Source organism: Crotalus tigris, unplaced genomic scaffold (genome assembly GCF_016545835.1).
Source record: "Crotalus tigris isolate CLP2741 ecotype Arizona unplaced genomic scaffold, ASM1654583v1 scf7180000024303.721469, whole genome shotgun sequence".
Taxonomy (NCBI): domain Eukaryota; kingdom Metazoa; phylum Chordata; class Lepidosauria; order Squamata; family Viperidae; genus Crotalus; species Crotalus tigris.
The window spans coordinates 464,294-482,601 of record NW_024100475.1 but is presented as its reverse complement, the minus strand read 5'-3'; the positions used below and the strand labels follow the sequence as shown (position 1 = coordinate 482,601).

At 47.3% G+C, this 18,308-nt stretch overlaps 1 protein-coding gene across 2 annotated transcripts in view; it reads right to left on the bottom strand.

Moving 5' to 3' along the window:
• Positions 1–18,308, bottom strand: part of LOC120299615 (ligand of Numb protein X 2-like) — a 74,321-nt gene that overhangs the window by 34,047 nt on the left and 21,966 nt on the right. For both annotated transcript variants that reach the window (XM_039324594.1, XM_039324593.1), the window contains exon 2: positions 1,356–1,814. In XM_039324594.1, the coding sequence (XP_039180528.1) occupies positions 1,356–1,744 (389 nt within the window). In that variant the 5' untranslated portion in view covers positions 1,745–1,814. The remainder of the gene's footprint in view (positions 1–1,355; positions 1,815–18,308) is intronic.

Genomic DNA, 18,308 nt, shown 5'->3' with positions numbered 1-18,308 from the left:
TTGGACTCTACAGCCATCCTGCTGGAGAAAGTCTAGAGCAGGGGCAGGCCGCCTTGGCTCTTTTATAACTCGTGGACTTCAACTCCCAGAATTCCTGAGCCAGCATAAAAGAGCCAAGGTTGCCTACCACCGCTCTAGAGCACGAGGGGGCATCCTTGGCAACTTTAAGATCCAGAATTCCCCAGCCAGCATGGATGGCTGGGGAATTCTGGGAACTGAAGTCCACACATTAAAGTTGCCAAGGTTGGATATAGGTGCTCTAGAGCAGGGGTCCCCAGCCTCCGGTCCGTGGACCGGTACTGGGCTGCAGCATGCCGGCATCCGGGCCGTGCGAAAAAGCGAAGCCCCATCCATGGGATGCAGGCAGCACATGAAACCACACACCCTCTGGTCCGTGGAAAAACCTCTAGAGCAGGGGTTCCCAACCAGGAGTGCAAGACGATATTCCAGGGGCTGCGAAAACTTGGGTTTTCAAAATGATAGTGTACATGCATAATTTGTTGCCATTATTTCAAACTTTTGTAAAAGTGTGATAATATATCAGAAGCGTTCTAGAGGTGCGGGGTATAGAAAAGGTTGGGAGCCACTGATACACACACACACACACACACACTCACACAACGGCTTAGAAAAGGTTGGGAGCCACAGACAGACAGACAGGCAGATTTATCTGTAAATATAGATAAATATACAGGGCTTTTTTTCTCATAGAACGCCGAGAACGGAGTTCTGGCACCTTTTTTGGATGGAACCTTGTAGGGTAGGCAAGGCGGGTTGTATGACTTGTGTGAGCTCCAGCACTTTTTTTTTTAGAAAAAAAGCACCGTACACACACACACACGCAACGGCTTGCCTCCAGAAGCTGTGGGTGCTCCCTTATTGGAAGCTTTTAAGAAGAGACTTGACAGCCAAGCCTGGAATGGTCTAGGACAGGGGCAGGCAACCTTGCCCACCCCCTTCTAGGCTGGACTAGAAGACCTCCCAAGTCCCTTCCAACTCTGTTATTCTGTTTTCAAAAACATCCTTTAATAACGCCCTACCTAAATTTCTCAATTCAATTTCTTCCGCTCAAGTTTCTCTCCCCGCCCAACCTTTCTTAATTAGTTTCAGTTTCTTCCCAAAACTAATAGGTAACTAAGCAGAATGTCATCCTGGAGTCATTCTGACACTTAACGACATTGAGCTCAGGAATGTGGACAGAAAATGAGTCACTCGTGGACATTTCTCTCTGAATTGTCATTATTATGTGCCCTATTCAGCACAAGGCTGACATAAAATGGTAAGCTCCTAACCGTGTCAAGAATAAAGAATAACCTGCAAGCATCGCTGAGGCTACAGTGAAAAATTAGGCACACCTGTTCTTCAGGTGAGCTTCGAGCTCACACCGTTGCATCGTCTGTGCACAGTCTTCTTGAAAAGGACAAAGGACAATGAGCTTATCCAACAGATTCCGTACCAACAAGCTAGACTTCCGGCAGCTCTGGAAGGACAGTTTCTTCCGATCCATAGGGCAGAAGCTGTACTCCTGCATGAAGTTTTCAAGACATCTGAAACAGTAGGTGTGCCCACAAGGCGTGTCCATAGGCTGGAGCAAAGGCTGAAGGCAAATGTGACAAGTCAAGTCGTCATCTACTTCATCTTGGAAGTTATAAAGATGATTGTCTGGCAACAAGTGAATTTGTCCACATTCGTGGCAAAGCTCCCGAGCTTTGGAGACCGGTTCTCCTCCTGCAGGATTGGCCATGGCGTCAAAGGTCTAATGAGCTGGCGTCAGCCGATCTTCCTTTCCGCTGGCGTGGATGAGCAGCAAGTTCCTAAAATGAAAAGGGAAAATGAATACTGTACCGCTTTAGTTCAGACTAAATTGGTAAAATCACCCGTAGGATGGTCAAATTCCAATCCTGGGGGGGGGGGGACAGACGTTCATACTGCATGTTTTCCTCTGAAGTACTATAGAAAGCCAGAGAGATGACCTTGAAGGGAATATTCAGAAGCCTTTGCAGAAACCAGAAGAGCAGAAGCATTCCTTAAGTCCCAGGAAAGGAGATGGTATTAAGAAGAGGCTCGGGCTGGCTTCTCCCTGACTCAGTGGGGAGAAAAGAGGAAAAACACAACCAGATTTGTAAGGTTCGGTTAATCCAGTGATGGCAAACCTTTTAGAGACCGAGTGCCCAAACTGCAACCCAAAACCCATTTATGCATCGTTGAGTGCCAGGAGGGTGTGGCCCATTGGGTGGGTGTGCCTATTGGGTGGGTGTGGCCCATTGGGTGGGCGTGGCTGCGGTGGTAATGGCAGACTGGGTGGGACTAAAAAGTTCAATCAATCAATTCCAACTTTGCGAGATCTTTTTTCTTTCCCGAGAGAAGTTGAAATTGACTGATTGGACCTTTTTTTTTTTTGTACACGGCAGCGGAGGCCTAAAGCGAAAAGGTTTTATAAAACCCAGGTGAAGGCCTAGGACTGGGGCGATGGCACGCGTGTCCCCAGAGAGCGCTCTGAGTGCCACCTCTGGCACCCGTGCCATAGGTTTGCCACCACTGGGTTAATCTAATCTAGTTCAATAAAGCATAATTTGTGTGCAATCAGCTGTTTCCATCTACCAAGTATGGCTGACAAATACACCACATCTACTGTAAACATTAAATAGAAAAAGATTTTATTTATTCCACAAGGAATCCTCGACTTACGACCACAATCGAGCCCAAAGTTCTTGTTGTTAAGTGAGAAATTTTTGCCCCCTTTTAGGACTTTTTAAACCACATTCATAAAGTGAATCGCTGCATTTGTTAAATTAGTAACATGGTTGTTAAGTGAAGCTGGCTTCCCCGTTGACTTTGCGTGTCGGAAAGTCGCAAAAGGGGATCACCTGACTCCAGGACGCTGCAATCATCATAAATGTGAGTCAGTTGTCAAGTATCCGAATGTAAATTGTATGACTATGGGGATGCCGCAACAGTCGTAAGTGTGAAAAATGGTCATAAATCACTTTTTCCAGTGCCGTTGTAACTTCAAACGGTCACTAAATGAACTGTTGTAAGTCGAGGAATACCTGTATTTGTAAAAAAATAACGTTATTTTCTAAAGCCCAGTTATCTAACACGTAATGGCACGAATCTAATTCAATGATCCGCAGCTTTCAAATTTTGTCCATTGAAGGCAAGATTACTTAGAAGCCAGTAGGAGAACACATCGATTAAAAGAGGAAGAAAGATGAACGCAATCCATGATCCACCTTGTACATTGGACCGAAAGATATTTTCTGATATATTAAAACTAAGAACTGCAATTGGATTGAAAGGATATACATGACTAGACACATACCCAATCTAATCTTAACTAGTCTAGACCAGAGGTCCCCAACTTTTTGGGCACCAGGGACCGGTTCCGTGGAGAGAGGTTTTTCTGCGGACCGGATGGGGACTGGTTTTGTGTGCTGCCTACATCCCATGGATGGGGCTTTGCTTGTTTGCCCAGTTTCTGGCATGTTGTGGCCCGGTGCCAGTCCACGGACCGGGGGTTGGGGTCTAGACAACTAGGTAAGACATCAACTATGCAAATCAAAACAGACTACACATGGGAGAAACTGAAATATTTATAGTGGAAGGAAGGAAGGAAGGAAGGAAGGAAGGAAGGAAGGAAGGAAGGAAGGAAGGAAGGAAGGAAGGAAGGAAGGAAGGAAGGAAGGAAGGAAGGAATCCTAAGATTTAAAAAGAAACATTCTGAGCCTTTTTATTGTTTGGTCCTGCATTAATCAGTTAATTTCTGTCTGAACATCACCATTCTTCTTGATCTATTTTAGAGCAGGGGTGGGGAACTATGGCCCTTTTATGACTTGTGGACTTCAACTCCCAGAATTCCTGAGCTGGCCATGCCAAGCCAGCCAAATCATAAAGAGGCCATAGTTCCCCACCTCTATTTAGAGTTTCATCCCTGTCAGTTTTGTAGCATTCAAGCAACTGCTGGAGGTAGCTTCGATAGTCTCTTTGATTCATCAAACAAAGCTGCTTTAAATTCCTGGAAACCAGACATGAACCTGGAGATAAAAGGTAATCCACACCTGTCTGCAAAACGGGAAATGGAGCAGCCTTCGTGGAGACAACAAGCTGCAACTGGTCAACTGGGTCTCCTGAAAAAAGAGTCTGACAGCCAATGCTCCATCAGTCTACAACACTAAACGTGTATTTAATCTTCTTCTTCTTCTGCCATATCCGTTATCAGACGTTGGCGATCATGTTGGCGATCCTGTTTTTATCAACAGCCGCACGAAAAAGTGCTGCTGAGTTTTGTCCAAACCAGTCCCTTAGATTTTGAAGCCACGATGTTCTTCTTCTGCCTGGACCTCGTTTGCCTGCCATCTTTCCCTGGAGGATTAAATGGAGTATGCCGTATTTTTCTGGGTGTCGCATCACGTGTCTGAAATATTCTAATTTTCATTTTTTAATTGTTTTGATGATTTCCCTTGGCTTTCCCAGGCGGCTGATCACCTCCTCATTTCTGATCTTGTCAACCCAGCTTCTACGTAACAGCCGCCTGTCAATCCACATTTCAAATGCTTCTAGTCTCTTCAGGTGGCCTTCTGTCAGAGACCGACTCTCTACTCCATAGAGCAGGATAGGAAAAATATAGCAACTGACAAGCCTGATTTTCAATTTTGTTGAAGATTTCATTTCATTATTGTGGATTTAATGTATTCAGTTTTTCTACTTAGATATGGAGAAAGGGAAGGGGGTCCCCTGCAGGCCTAGCCCACCGTTTTTTTTTTAATCGTGCCTTAAGAAAGCTTGGTTCCCTGGGAAGTTTTTTAAAATGGCTCTATTAGAAGGGCAGCAGTAAAAAAATACCAATTTTTATTTGCAACACAGAGCTGCAACAAACAACCTACATCTATACTAAGCACATTTTTAGCTTCTGCAAAGCCCTGAGGCTTTCTCTCACTATCACCCGCACATCTGAATCTGTTCCAAAATAGCCTGCAAACCACAGCAGACACTCAAGGACAAAGAAATCAATTTTGGATAAGGTCCAGAGAATAAAAATGGAGGTGCAAATATTCTAGAAGAATTGATACCACGAGGCTGGGGGAGGGAGTATTTTTTCCATCATTTTCCAGAAAAAGGGAAAGTTGGAGAAAACTTCCATTTATGCAATATTCGTTTTCATACTACACTGATCTACATTTAGATCAATGCTGTATCTTCCGGCCTTGTCAGAATGCACTGATTAGTCCAATCTCATTCTCCATGAAACTCTTGCCTTGAAACAAAAAACCATCATTCTGATTTTTGAAGATTTTTTTTTTAAAGGGAACAGTAAGAGCCCACTCTAATGGCAGAAAGTGAAGAGGAACTAAAGAGCCTCTTGATGCGGGTGAAGAAGGAGAGCGCAAAAGTTGGCTTGAAACTCAACATTAAGAAAACCAAAATCATGGCATCCGGCCCTCTCAATTCCTGGCAAATAGATGGGGAAGAAATGGAGGTAGTGACAGATTTTATTTTTCTGGGCTCCAAGATCACCTCAGATGGGGACTGCAGCCAAGAAATTAAAAGACGCTTGCTCCTGGGGAGGAAAGCTATGGCAAATCTAGACAGCATACTAAAAAGCAGAGACATCACCCTGCCAACAAAGTGCGTATAGTCCAGGCCATGGTTTTCCCAGTTGCAATGTATGGCGGTGAAAGTTGGACCATAAGAAAGGCTGAGCGCCAAAGAATTGAGGCCTTTGAACTATGGTGCTGGAGAAGACTCCTGCGAGTCCCTTGGACTGCAAGGCGTTCAAACTGGTCAGTCCTAGAAGAGATCAACCCCGACTGCTCTTTAGAAGGCCAGATCCTGAAGTTGAAACTCAAATACTTTGGCCACCTAATGAGAAGGAAGGACTCACTGGAAAAGGGCCTAATGCTGGGAAAGATTGAGGGCAATAGAAGAAGGGGACGACAGAGAATGAGATGGCTGGATGGAGTCACTGAAGCAGTAGGTGTGAATTTAAATGGACTCCAGAAGATGGTGGAGGACAGGAGGACCTGGAGGAGCGTTGTCCATGGGGTCGCGATGGGTCAGACGCAACTTCGCAATTAACAACAACAACAAGAGCCCAACGGCTGAGGTTTCCCCAATCTTCAAAACCAAACCCCAAAAAACTGCACAGAGGCGTAGTAGGGGCTGCTGAGAGTTAGTGTACTAGGCCAGTGGTGGCGAACTTATGGCACCCGTGCCAGAGGCGGCACTCAGAGCCCTTTCTGTGGGCACGCGCGCCATGCCCCAGAGGTGGCAACCATGCCTCTTCAACCAGCCACCCGCTAACTCGCCGAGGTCCCACATGGCCAGATGCATCCCAGCATGGTTGGTTTCCCTCCCCGCTGTCCCATTCCTCCTGGCCTCGCATGTTCTCCTTTTCCCGGGCACGACCCACTGTATCTATGCTTCTCTGAACTGCTGGCGGCGGGCTGCGGAGCCCCAGAGTGCACCGGTCGAGGGGCCGGCAGGCTGTGGCTGCTGACGGACACCATTGGCCCCCATGCGCTCGCTGGCCTCTGTGTGCTCTGCGCACACCTACGTACCTTCCACATTACACCTTGCCCTTCAAAACCAGCCCAGTTCTCTTGTTAACTTAAAATTATTCACTACAATATTAGCAAGTTGCTCATTTTTGGTTTTTTTTTACCATGCCTCATCGTGCTTTTTACCTTTAATTGAGTCACACAACCTTCTCTAGGTATTTACTTAATCAGTAATTTTAGGAAACCTTTGAAAGAAACAAGGCAAGGTGTCTTTTAGTTGGGTTTTATTTCGATGGAATTTTCAATCTACAAATAAACAATGGAGCACAATGGTCCGAAGGAAGTCTGCATTTTTTAAACTTTTGTATTTAATGAAGACCGTTTTGAAAATTTGCTTCTACAGATGGTTACCCACTCAACATACTCATATCCAGTTCTAATTTAGAATTTAGATCTAATTTAATTTTCTAGTTCTCACACTAATAGCTCTGCAAACTTATGCATAGTTAATTCAGTAATCATTTCAATGAAAAGCAAATTGCCAAATAGGAATATGAGGCAGGAGGAGCAACATTCCAGAACAAACAAGGGCAGCACCCCCAATACTGCTTTGGTGCATAGTAGATAAAAAGATATAACTAAGCCTGCTGGCTGAGATACATTCTGTTTTTACAGTCAAGGCTGCTGAACAATTCCAACAGAGATTAAGAACAACAGACATATGCAACAAATCAGTGTCCTATGTAGAACCAGAAAAGGGGCGTTGTCTTACCTGAACGCCTTTTCTCAGCAGGATGATGTAGAGTCCAAATGGATGGATGGGGTTCTATGACGGCCTTCCTGCCTGGCAGACTGGGTAAAAACTTCGGCCACACCCCTTCCTTTGGGCGTGACCCCAGTTTTGACTTAGGCGAGAAACTTTGTTGGAATTAACATTGCAGCTCTTTATTATATCTTTATTATATCCCTGCCTAGACCTATCCTCTGGGTGGGCTTGGACTCTACATCATCCTGCTGAGAAAAGGCGTTCAGGTAAGACAACGCCCCTTCTCCAGCAGGATGACTGTAGAGTCCAAATGGATGGGACATACCAAAGCCCTCATGTCCCCCTGTGAGGGAATGTCTAGGCTACCGAACTCTGAGCAGATACGACCTGTTGAAGAACTCTTCTGCCAAAAGCCGCGTCTGCTGCTGCTAGGGAGTCTAAACGGTAATGTCGAATGAAAACCGAAGGTGAGGACCAGGTTGCGGCCCTGCAAATCTCCTCCACCGGAGCTTGCGTTAGCCACGCCGCAGATGTGGCTGCGCTCCGAGTTGAGTGGGCAGTCACCTGATTGGGTGCTGGCAAATCCTGTGAGACGTAGGCCTGCGCTATGCAGGCTCTGATCCACCTGCCTATGGTGGAAGAAGATACCTTCTTTCCCATAGTTGATGGTTGAAAGGACACAAATAATGCTTCAGTCTTTCGGAAAGCCGAGGTGCGTTTCACGTAGAAACACAGTGCTCTCCGTACGTCTAGCTTGTGCCATCTGTGTTCTAGCTTATGTTTGGGTCTTGGACAGAAATCAGGAAGCTTAAGTTCCTGAGATCTGTGAAAGGTGCTATTTACCTTCGGGATGAAGGTCGGGTCTGGTCTAAGAACGACCCTGTCTTTGAAAAAGGTACACAGATCCTTCCTTACTGACAGTGCTGCTAGTTCTGAAATTCTCCTTGCCGAAGTAATTGCCACAAGGAAAGCTACCTTCAGTGATAGGTGATGGAGTGAGCATGTTTCAAGAGGTTCGAAGGGTGCAGATGTCAAGGCTAGAAGGACCCTAGGCAGGTTCCAGGACGGGTACCTGTGTATGACTGGGGGCTTTGTGTTAGACGCCCCTTTTAAAAAGGCATTAATCGCTGGATGTTGTGCTAGGGAAGTTAAGTTGTCGCAGGAGAGTACGGTTGAGAGGGCCGATATCTGTCTGCGGATGGTATTGACTGATAGGCCCCTATTAAGACCCTCCAATAGGTAGTCTAGGATATTGGGGATAGATACTGCGGTCGGGTCTAGGTGAAGCGAAGCGCACCACCTACAGAATCCCTTCCATGTAGCGTCGTAGATCCTATTGGTGGACGCCCTTCGTGATGCCTGTATGATCGATATCACCCCTGCAGAATAAGATTGTTTAGTTAAGCTTTGCCGCTCAAATGCCAAGCGGCTAGTTGTAGCCACTGGGGATCTGGGTGTACAAGCTTGCCCTGACTGAGTTTTACCCTGTCCGGGGGAATCCTCCACGGAGGTGATATCGAAAGGTCCACGAGGTCGGCAAACCACGGGCGCCGTGGCCAGTGAGGGGCAATGCAGACCATTTCTGCGCCCTCCAGGATCATCTTGCGTATGGTTGCCGGTATTAGTGGCAGCGGTGGGAAGGCGTACAGGAGTTGCGCCGGCCACCGGCACCTGAGAGCATCCGTTCCCTCCGATCCCGGGGACGGGAATCTGGAGAAGAACCTGGGGAGTTGTGTATTCTTGTGGTTGGCAAATAGATCTAGGTGCGGTTGTCCGAACCTCCGGGAGATCTCCTCGAAGAGAGCCGGGTCCAGACGCCATTCCGACTGGTCCACCTTGGCTCTGCTCAGGGAGTCTGCCTGGGTGTTTGTTTCCCCTGAGATGTGTTCCGCTCTGATGGACCTCACATTGGCTTCTGCCCACCGAGCCAGAGCCAATGCTTCTTTCATTAGTTCCACTGATCTCGTTCCTCCCTCCTTGTTTACATGTGCCTTGGCTGCTACATTGTCTGTAAGCACGAGGACGTGCCTCCTCGTTACTAGGTGTGAGAAATGACGGAGGGCCAGGTGTATGGCCCGGAGCTCTAGCCAGTTGATGCTGTGTGACAGGTCCTTCTGACCCCACTGGCCCTGTGCTATCTGGGTCCCCAGATGGGCTCCCCATCCGAACAGGCTCGCATCTGTCGTGAGCGTGACCCTGTTCGGTTCCCTGAATATGCTCCCCTTGAGTGTCATGGGGGATAGCCACCATTTTAGTGATTTCATCACCTGTGCTGGTACCAGCACACTCCTGTGGAGGTGCTGAGGTTCCTCCTCTGGTAGGGTAGGAGGAACCACTGCAACTCCCTCGAGTGGAGCCTTGCCCATGGGATGATGCCCATGCAAGATATCATCTTTCCCAGGAGCTTCGAGAGTTGTAGCAAGGGCACTCTCCTGATCTCTTGAATTTGGTGGATTAGCTTGGATATGTTGATCAGTCGCTCCTGGGAAAGGAAGACCCTGCACTGTGACGTGTCTATCACCGCGCCCAGGTGTTGCAGTCTCCTTGAGGGAATGAGGTGGCTCTTGTTTAGATTGACCGAGAATCCGTGCCCCTGTAGGGTTCGGATTGTGGTCCTGAGGTCTGTCCTTGCTTGTTCCCGAGATCTGGACTGAATCAAGATGTCGTCCAGATAAAACTGGACGCGAACCGGAATCAACCTGAGATGGGCCGCTAGTACAGCTAAGATCTTTGTGAATACCCTTGGTGCTGACGACAGTCCGAAGGGTAATGCCCTGTATTGGTAATGTCGCCCCGCGTAGGTAAATCTGAGGAATTTCCGGTAGCTGGAGTGGATGGGGATGTGTAGGTACGCCTCTGTGAGGTCTATTGAGGATAGTAGATCGTCTTCCCTGACGCTGGCTAGTATGGACTTTAAGGAGTGCATCTTGAACCTCCTGTACTTTATGAAATAGTTCAGGCCCTTCAGGTCCAAGATTGCTCTCCACCCTCCTGATGTCTTTGGGATAACGAAGAGGATAGAATAAAATCCTCTTCCTTCCTCTTCCTTTGGTACCTTCTCTAGTGCTTGAATTGACAGGAGGTGATCTATGGCCGAAGTTATCAGCCTTGTCTTGTGTGCTCTTCTGGAGATGGGACATCTGATGAACCGGTTTGGAGGGGGAGAACAGAAGTCTAAGGTCAGGCCATGCCTGATCGTTTCCAGGACCCAGGCGTCGGTAGTGGTCTGTTCCCAGACCTCGGTGAAATTTCCTAACCGACCCCCGATGGGTGTATCCTGTTTGGCGTCACTTGGTACGCTTAAAGGATCTGCCTCCCGCTCCTCTATATGGGCGTCTGGACTGGAACTGGCCCCTGGCTCCCGGGCTTTGGCGATCCTGGGTTCGATCCTGTCTCGGGTAGAAGGATCGTGAGCCTCTGGGCCAGTCCCAGGATTGCCCTGATCGAAAGGGCTGCCTCCATTCCCAGGGGCTTCCTGGGCGGGAGCCCTGCCTCCGGAAGTCCTGACTGCCTCTCCTGTCTAACTTCTTTGATGGATGTACTAGGATTTTTTTCTTGTCTCTGCCTTCGCTGACATGTGGATCCAGAATGGAACCAAATAGGGCCTCTCCACTGTATTTGGACGTCGAGAGACGCCATTTGGACCTCAGGTCTGTCTTCCAGTTTTTGAGCCACAGTAGCCTACGCGAGGCCACTGTGGCCGCAATGGATCTTGCCGCATACTTTGTTGCGTACAGTGAAGCGTCAGACATGAACTGAGAGGCCGCGAGGAGTTTGGCCAATGTCTGGTGTACTCTGACCTGGTCTGGAGGGACCGTGCCCTGCAGTTCCCTCAGCCACATGATGCAGGCCCTCGCGAAGAATGATGATGAGGTGGCTGCTCTGGCCGCCCAGGCTGCAGCCATGTGGGAACGCCGGAAGGAGTGTTCAAATTTCTTCTCCTCAGGTTTCAAGACCTCCGCCATGTCTCCTGGAATCGCGGAGGTAGAGAATAATGAGATCAAGGGGTTATCTACAGTGGGAACCTCTAACATGTTAGAGAAGGAGGGAGATAGGTTGAAAAGCTTTCTTTCCGCGCTGTTAGGTGCCGGTGGGCTTGCAAGTGAGGACCATTGTTCCTCCAGCGTGGTCATGAAGACCTCCGCACATGGAATGTACTTGTCCTGTGGGACCTTTTTGGCAAACAGAGGGTTGGCCTCCTTGCTAGTCGATGGCCTCTCATCCTGTACTGATGTTAGGCTGACTGTGGAAACTGCCTTAATCAGGAGTGATTTTAGGAGCGCTGGGTTAAAGAGGCCAGAGCTCGTCTCCTGCTCAGGTGCGGTTTCCTCGTCCTCCGATAGGGGCATGTCTGACATGTCAAGATCTACTGAGTCACCCTCTCCTAGTTGAGAGGAAGATTCAGAGATGTTGGTAGGGGGTGGCCTAGCTCGTCCCTTACGGGGTGTGTGAGAGGCCACTTGCCCTTTGGAGGCCATGAATTGGGAGAATGCATCCTGCATGAATGCCTGAAATCGTGCCGACCATATGTTCTCCTGCGCTTTGTCGCTGGGGTGAGGCGCTGGAGTGTGGTCGGGTGAGGGAGAAGAAGCTGGTGAGGAGGGATTGGAGGAATCTAACTGTTCAGTTTCCCCAGGAGGAGACCAAGTCTTGAGCACTTCCTCGGCAGTAGGTTCTGTGCTGGTCGCCACTGGGACAGGGGAAACCAAATTTGTCCCATTGGCATTGGATCTCTGTGCCCTGCTAATTTGTCTTTCTAAAGCCAAATGTCTCCTCAGAGCCTCTCGCTCAGCCGTTTTAGACTGTCCCTTCTGAGTAAGGTGCTTTGTTTTAGCTTTCTTCTTCCCCCCCACCTCTGATTCAGAGGATCTGCGTTTTCGCTGCTGTTGTGGGGGGGACAATTGAGGGACCTGTGTGACTGAATACGAGACATTGTCTGCCATTGTGCCAGACACCCCGAGTAGGAAATGCCTGGGATGGGGGAATGAGGTACGCAGATCAGAGGCAGATGCTTGGGACTGTGCCCTCCTCTGCCTATACAAACAATGGCCGGACAGACAGGATTCTTTGGACCGAAGATCCTGCAAGGCAGTGACTAAAGGCCACTATGGGAACAGTTAGGGAAGAATGTTCCTCCTCACCTCCTCACCTAGTCCAGACAAGGTGCAGTTCATATGTCTCTCTCTCTCCCCCAGTCTGTGGCTGTGGCAACAGACCACGATAGGAAACGGTTATTTTACTTTCCCTCTTCCTTCCTCTGTCTCAGTTTCCTTGGGTAACCTCAGATCCTTGCAAGGGAAAAAGCCCTTTGTTTGCCGGAAAATGGAGTCCGGGTGAAGGCCCCGCCCCCAAGGGGAAACGGCGGGAAGATCAAGTTCCAAATGGTGAATGGGGAAGAAGCCACGCCTCCCAATGGAAGCCCGGGAATCCACGAGGTTCAAGAGTAATGGCGGATCCTGATTTTTGCAATCAGGAAGACTCCTCTAGTCATGAGGGGCTGCGCCTTTCCTCTGGGTATAGGGGAATTCAGCGCCGGCTTTGCTCTTGCCGCGCTGTTTATCGCGCCGCTCAGCTGATCGCAGCCGAGCGGCGACCTGGTTTGCCGCTTCCCGCGCGGCTCAGCTGTTTCGCGCCGTGGCGCTCAGCTCCCTCGGCCAGGCTGCTCAGCTGTTGGGAGGGCCCGGAGGGCTACGCGCAACCCGGTGAAAACCCCCCCCCCGCGCCGAACAGCTGCCCGGCGGGCCGGAAGAAAGCGAGCGATCCGGCCCGTTCCGAGCCTCCCCGGCTAGCCCCACTCACGAGTCCGCCGATCCTGTTCTAATCGCTGCCGGGAAGTTTCTCTTGTCAAGGGAAGAAGAGGGGATTCCTTTTTTTTTTTTTTTTTTGAGTTTAAATTCGTTTGTTTCTGAGAGCTGCCTCTCGCACTTGTACCAGGCTTCGAGACTGAGTCAAAACTGGGGTCACGCCCAAAGGAAGGGGTGTGGCCGAAGTTTTTACCCAGTCTGCCAGGCAGGAAGGCCGTCATAGAACCCCATCCATCCATTTGGACTCTACAGTCATCCTGCTGGAGAAAACAGGAATTAACAGGACCAAAGGATCTTTCCCCAAAAGAGGGTTTTGCACAATCTTTCCAAGATTTCTTTCCTACTGAGTTCACTAACAACCAACTGCACAATACCATTCGCGGAATATTGAAATACTTTTCTGTCCCTTATGGGTCAGAATCCAATCCTACTGTAACCTACTCAAAATCGCACAATTCACAGCCTACAAAAAGGATCAGAGAACTTTGCTTTCCAGTTTGCGGGTGCTGACACTTGTAAATTGTAAGCTGAGGATGCCCTGTACAGTATTCTCTTCATGAGAGAAGTGAGAGAAAGGAAGAAGAAGCAATAGGTATGTTAAGGAAAGTATAATCATTTTGTAAGCTGAATTAAGATTGCCGGGAGAAATATGAACAACCTAAGATATGCAGATGATACCACTCTAATGGCAGAAAGTGAAGAGGAACTAAAGAGCCTCTTGATGCAGGTGAAGAAGGAGAGTGCAAAAGTTGGCCTGAAACTCGACATTAAGAAAACCAAGATCATGGCATCTGGCCCTCTCAATTCCTGGCAAATAGATGGGGAACAAATGGAGGTAGTGACAGATTTTATCTTCCTGGGCTCCAAGGTCACCCCAGATGGGGACTGCAGCCAAGAAATTAAAAGACGCTTGCTCCTGGGGAGGAAAGTTATGGAAAATCTAGACAGCATACTAAAAAGCAGAGACATCACTCTGCCAACAAAAGTGCGTATAGTCAAGGCCATGGATTTCCCAGTTGCAATGTATGGCTGTGAAAGTTGGACCACAAGAAAGGCTGAGCGCCAAAGAATGGAGGCCTTTGAACTCTGGTGCTGGAGAAGACTCTTGCAAGTCCCCTGGACTGCAAGGCGATCAAACCGGTCAGTCCTGGAGGAGACCAACCTCGACTGCTCTTTAGAAGGCCAGATCCTGAAGTTGAAACTCAAGTACTTTGGCCACCTAATGAGAAGGAAGGACTCACTGGAGAAGGGCCTAATGCTGGGAAAGATTGAGGGCAATAGAAGAATGGGACGACAGAGAATGAGGGGGCTGGATGGAGTCACTGAAGCAGTAGGCGTGAGCTTAAATGGACTCCAGAAGATGGTGGAGGACAGGAAGACCTGGAGGAACGTTGTCCATGGGGTCACCATGGGTCGGACATGACTTCGCAACAACAACAACAACAAGCTGGGCTGGGCAACTATACCAACTTTAAAACCTGTGGACTTCAACTCCCAGAATTCCCAAGCCAGCATGGCTGATTCAGGAATTTTGAGAATTGGTCCGCAGGTCATAAAGTTGCCATAGTTGCCCACCCCTGCTAAAAATATCTAGTGACCCAAACAGGAGAGACTTTGTCCAAAGTCATCTTCTGAGCTTTGAGGTCAACTGGGAATTCAAGCTTAGTCCAAATTCAATGAAGTATCCTTTGCTTTAGGAAAGACAGAAAGTAATACTTTGGACGCTTGAGCTAAATTTGTCCTTAAACCCAGGAAGAAATGGGCGTTATTATTCTAGATCAGGATTTTCCTGACACAGAACCAAGTTTTTTTTTTTAATTTTCAAAACTCTATTGTACTATGAACCAACAAACAAAACTACCCTCACTTCCGGGTATTCCCCAAAGGAGAGGGAGTTTACAAAGCCAACCAGAAAAAGAAGCATGTGTGACTTCTATAAAACACGGGGCTGGTGAAGAATCCAAGATAGGACACAGGAGGAAAATAAAAGGGTTTCAAATCCTCCTGACCCACAACCCAGTAACAGGCAGAGCAATAAGCTCAGAATTACTTTCATTCTTCAGCTGTGGCAAATTTGCCTCTTGTGGTTACTGGAAAGGCAATTATCTCTTATTCATTACCTCTCTGCATAGTGAAATGCTGTATTTATTTATTTCTTAAACATTTCTAAGTCATAAATTCTGGGCGGGGTTCCATATCTTAAATTAGAACCAACATATTCTCAACAAATACTCAAGAGTCTACCATGAGCTCAGGCCAAAGAACTGTAGGTAAGCCAGACCATGGAATCAACATCACCGGATGGCTACAACCACACTTTTTTGAGATTGGCTATAAGAACAGAAATTTGCAAGTCTGATCGTGCTGCACCTTCTCCTGCCTCTGAAGCAGGCGTCTATCTCAGCAGCTTCTGAACATGACCTAAACACGTCCTGCACTTGGCCTAATTTGCCTCGGCAACATCACTTGAGTGTCTCCATGAAGGTCATCTTCCTTGCCCTCTAACAACACGAGTCTCCAAACTTGACAACTTTTAAGACTTGTGGACTTCAACTGTGTTCCATCACTGGAGGTTTTTACAAAGAGGTTGGACACCCATTTGTCCAGAAATAGTATAAGATCTCCTGTTTGAGCAGCGGGGTTGGACTAGAAGACCTCCAAGGTCCCTTCCAACTCCGTTATTCTGTATTCTCTGCACACACAATTACCAAACTGGCATCACTCACTTAGGCAGGAGGGCTGATTGCTGCCAACAGCCATCACTAACGTTAATTAACTAACAGCACAAAGATACTGTTGATGGTACTGAATTACACTGAGATTCCAAAGGATTATTATCTGATTAGGGCAGGTAGCATTGCCTCCTCCTCCTACAAGGAAGTGTTAATTATCTTACACCCCTCTGACCATCAAAAAGAACCAGAAAAATGCACAGCTCAAGCCTACTGACTCAAACTGCAGAGAACTCTATCCACTTCCTCATGTTCCACATGCTTGAAAGAGTCCAGATCACATCACAAGACTCTACCTTGTTCAATCCCAGGGCCCTGCCCTAATTATTCCAGCCCATAATAAATACAAGATACTCTGCTCATGATTTACCAGGCATACCAGCAGGAGCTTCGTCCCAGCCATCTTTCCACAGCAGGATCCAGATTAAAGCGGCTGAATAGAGCTGCTAGGCCAGAATCTGCAGATGCAGGAAGTACAGACCTGAACCAAAGCTTTCCCACTGTTATCACCAGTGCACAGGTTCAGACTTAGCTCTTACCAGAACTCATCAATGCCACTTTTGCTTTTCACTGTTGTGCTATGCAGCTTTCCAGTCAGTTCATATCCCACAATTCTTCAGTAAACTACCGTATATGCCGGCGTATTAGGCGACCCGGCGTATAAGACGACCCCCGTCTTTATAGCCAGGCCACATTCCTAGAACGTCGTCTTATACGCCGGAAACTACCAGTATTTCCGGCGTATAAGACGACCTCTGTCTTTGGCGCCGATTTCAGCGCTCGCGGAAGTCGTCTTATACGCCGGCATTTACGGTAATGGAACCAGTGACTAGCAAGTAGCCTCACTGGAGCTCTGACTGCCTCTGTCCCAAAGATCAGTGGTGCCCAAACTTGCCAGCTCGGCAGACCGGCGGCGACGTAGGGGGATGGTTTCATGCATGTGTGCACCACTTTCACAAATGCAGCTTTGCACACACACGCTCGCCCATCATGTCCACAGCCCAGTTCCAAACAGGCTGCAGCCCAGCACTGGACCGCAGACCAGGGCTCAGGGATCCTGCCATAGACTAAGCAAGCAGAAGATGAAGTTGCCCAGAGCATGGGTATTCTTCAATGCTGAGGAATGTCTACTGGAGAGTCAGTTATCGTAGGGATGTAAAAACATCTGCATCGTGACATTATCACAAAAAGTATGTAAATATTTGGCCCACTGCACGTAAAGCTTGGTAAAACACTTTCACTGTTGTTTGAGCTTAGTGGGAAATTGCTTCTACAACAGCAAACCATGCTTCGGTTCTCAGTGGTTAAAATTTTGATTGACCACAAATCTCTCTTTTTAGACCTTAAGATGCCTAATCTGTTCTTGGGAGAAGAGGACATAAATAAAAGTTGGAGTAAGGGCTACAAGGACCAAGTAAAGTGTCCGAGGTTTTATTCTATAATAATAATTGGCGCACATGTTAAGCCCCCTCTTCCCCTGCTTTTATTCCATTAAGGTGCTTTAATAAGAACAGATGTAAGCTTTGAATCCTGGAACTATTAATATATATAAAACCTGAGGTTTATAGTTGGGAGTAGCTAGATGTGGCTTTTCTAGTATTTGTAATAAGACTAGCTTATAAAAAGCAGTGACCTTGAAATTCTGGCTCCTAGCCTTTTAATTCAAGCACTGCCCTAAAGAAAGATCTATTTCTTATTCTGATTGGTGAATACATGGGGCAGCCCCATTGCTGATGTCTAAATTGAGCACACTGGCCTTTTTCACACTACAGTTGGGAGAAAGCCGCAATCAGCTTAACCTTTATCACTGACCAGGGTTCCATAAAGCACCATTTGGAAACCCGCAATTCAGCATAATGCAAATACAAATGCATTTAATAGGTTAGCAGCCTGCTCAAAGTACAAATATTAATTATAGGAAGATACTCAAATTGCCTCATATCCCCAAGCAATTTTAATAAACTGAAAGATGATGCAGCCTAGACACAATAGTATATTTTGACTCCATTTAATATTTGCATTTAATAGGAAACATTTAATATGGTAATACAACTAAAATAACTCTGTAAAAGATGCCATTAGAAAGATATTGCAGCACTGGACTGTACAGTGAGAAGGAACTGAAATTATGGCAAAGATCAGAAACAAGAAATGACAGCTAAACAGGAAGTATTAGCTGACGACAAAGGAACATTTCTTGCAATAAAGACTGTACACAAACACATACAATTGCCACCTGGTGACTAATGACATCTGATCTTGAAAAGTCTGAATAATAATAATAATAATAATAATGATAATAATAATAATAATAATAATGGTACACAGCTGGAATAGTGGACTGGACTCAAGCAGAACTAAAAGCAATGGATAGGAAGACCAGAAAAATAATGACAATGAATCATGCCCTTCATCCACGCAGTGACATTGACAGACTTTATCTACCAAGGCAAATAGGTGGGCGTGGAATGCTACAAGTACATCAGATGGTTGAAGAAGAAAAAATGGC